The 2,251-nt window shown below is 41.8% G+C and overlaps 1 protein-coding gene across 3 annotated transcripts in view; it reads left to right on the top strand.

The window, feature by feature from the left end:
- The window catches only part of znf513b (zinc finger protein 513b), a 21,303-nt gene extending 19,689 nt beyond the window's left edge, over positions 1-1,614 (top strand). For all 3 annotated transcript variants that reach the window (XM_014021770.1, XM_014021768.1, XM_014021769.1), the window contains exon 7: positions 734-1,614. In XM_014021770.1, coding sequence (XP_013877224.1) covers positions 734-1,480 — 747 coding nt within the window. In that variant the 3' untranslated portion in view covers positions 1,481-1,614. The remainder of the gene's footprint in view (positions 1-733) is intronic.
- The last annotated feature ends 637 nt before the right edge of the window (positions 1,615-2,251 follow it).

Genomic DNA, 2,251 nt, shown 5'->3' with positions numbered 1-2,251 from the left:
ATTAAATTCCAGTGAAATATATTTATGTTTGTGGTTGTAATGTGACAAAATATGGAAAAGTTCAAGGGGTATGAATACTTTTGCAAACCAGTGTACATACACATATGCACATATCCTTCGTCAGTGCCCGAATATAAAACCCAGAATGTAAACACCTGTTTGTGTGCAGTCGATTGATTGATTGATTGATTGATTGATTGATTGATTGATTGACACCTATATTATTGTCATTGTACAGAGCACAATGAAATTACATTTAAGAACACCCATTCAAGAAGACACACACGACAAAAACATGGGGGAACAGGTGCGCAGGTCATGTGGCAACCAGCAGGGGTCGCACTACTTTTAAAAAGAAAAACAAAAATACCACAGAAGCTTAGATGAGGACAAAAAATAACCAAAACATCATCTTATATCAATGAGATATGATACACTATGGTGTTTATAGAAAAAACTATTGCTAATAACTTAATTTGATTTAGGCTATCAATTGTTTGTGTCCATCAACAGGTTCAACTCTCATTCTGACAGTCAAAAAGCTGGGGAACAAAGTACACTTTTCTTCTTATAATGGTTCCTGTAAATGTCTAACATTTTATCACTTCTGTATTCTTTTATTTTATTTTTATTTTTTTTTGGGGGGGGGGGGGTATACAGACACAGTACTGAGATCCTTGAGTAAATTAAAGTCAGCAGAGAGAACGCCTTCACCAGATCTTTGTGTTTTCAGGTGTGTCGCCGCTGCTCGCTGGACTTGCTGCCCAAAGATGAATCGAGGTCTTCCTGCAGCTCCGTGGCTCCCCGGGGGCCCAGGCGGGGTCGGCGTGGCACTAAGCTGTACCGCTGCCCTCACTGCCCCTTCCTGTCCCACTACCCCAACCACTTGTCCCGCCACTCCCACACCCACTCCGAGGAGAAACCCCACAGCTGCCCACACTGCTCCTACACCTCGTCCCACCTCGATAACCTGAAGCGCCACACACGCGTGCACACAGGTGAGAAACCTTACCAGTGCCTAGCATGCAGCTACGCGTGCGGTAACCTGGCCAACCTGCGGCGCCACGAGCGCATCCACTCGGGTGCCAAGCCTTTCCAATGCAGCGTCTGCGGCTACTCCTGCAACCAAAGCATGAACCTGAAGAGGCACATGCTGAGGCACACGGGTGAGAAACCATACTCCTGCGCTGAGTGTGGCTACACCACGGGCCACTGGGACAACTACAAACGCCACCAGAGGAAGCACGGACACAACACGAACAGCTGGGACAAACCCGCCTCCATCAATGGACTGAGCTGGAGTAAAGAAAACAGCCAAAAGTCCTACATCTGCACTGATGTGTGTGTAGTAAACACACTCACTTCAGCAGCAGGTGGGCGATCAGACGTTAGATGTGAAAGATTAGAAGATGCTGATGATCTTAGAGAACATATCTGTCATCGTTCACTTAACCCTCAGAAGGTCTTAGGGGAAAAATAAGCCACTCATTTATTTTTGTGCCTGTTTTTATTTTTGTGGTGCAGTCAATAAACACCATTGTGCCTACTTTTTAAAATATTTTATTTTATTTTATTTTTCAAATTTGCCATAAATCAATAAAAATGAAATGTAGAGGGGGTCTAAGAGTTACAATTTTTAAAGTCATTTAAATGTGATATTTTTATTTTTAGAGACAGCTCTAAAAGATTGACTAGTTTATTGTGGGGAGATGTAAAAATAAGAAAGTGGTATTTTAAAGCAAGATGAGCTGTATTTTTTACACCAATGGTCATAAAGTTAAAGAATCTTCTGAGGGTTAATGTCTGCCCTAGAGACACGTTGATCAACCAACCACAACAAACCAGTCAGTCCCAAGGATTTCTCATTTGCTCAGCTTTTCTTAGGCAGATAACCAAGTCAGTCATGCTTGTTTCAACTATAATGACCGAGTTTCAGATCCAAAAAGTTTCAGCAACATCATTCAGTACTTGTGTTCACACTGGATTTAGTAGGAAGTGATTTTTTTTCTATCTAAAAGGTAACTTCAGCCTGTCTCAACATTTCTTTACAAAGAGCAGAACAGCAGAGGAAATGTAATGTACTGATGAATTATAAATAAATAGAAACCACAGAAATGGCTTTTTCTGGAACATAAACTAAAGTTGAAAAAGAAGCAGAGAAGTAGCTAAAAGGATTCTAATAAAGGCAGGACTGGTTGGGAGGGTTGTCAACCCTCCTGTAGGGAAGCACTGTCAGTGTGTTTCTATATGG

The sequence above is a fragment of the Austrofundulus limnaeus genome, unplaced genomic scaffold (assembly GCF_001266775.1).
Source record: "Austrofundulus limnaeus strain Quisiro unplaced genomic scaffold, Austrofundulus_limnaeus-1.0 Scaffold305, whole genome shotgun sequence".
NCBI lineage: Eukaryota > Metazoa > Chordata > Actinopteri > Cyprinodontiformes > Rivulidae > Austrofundulus > Austrofundulus limnaeus.
The sequence above is the reverse complement of the archived record's forward strand: the minus strand, read 5'-3'. Positions and strand labels throughout refer to the sequence as shown.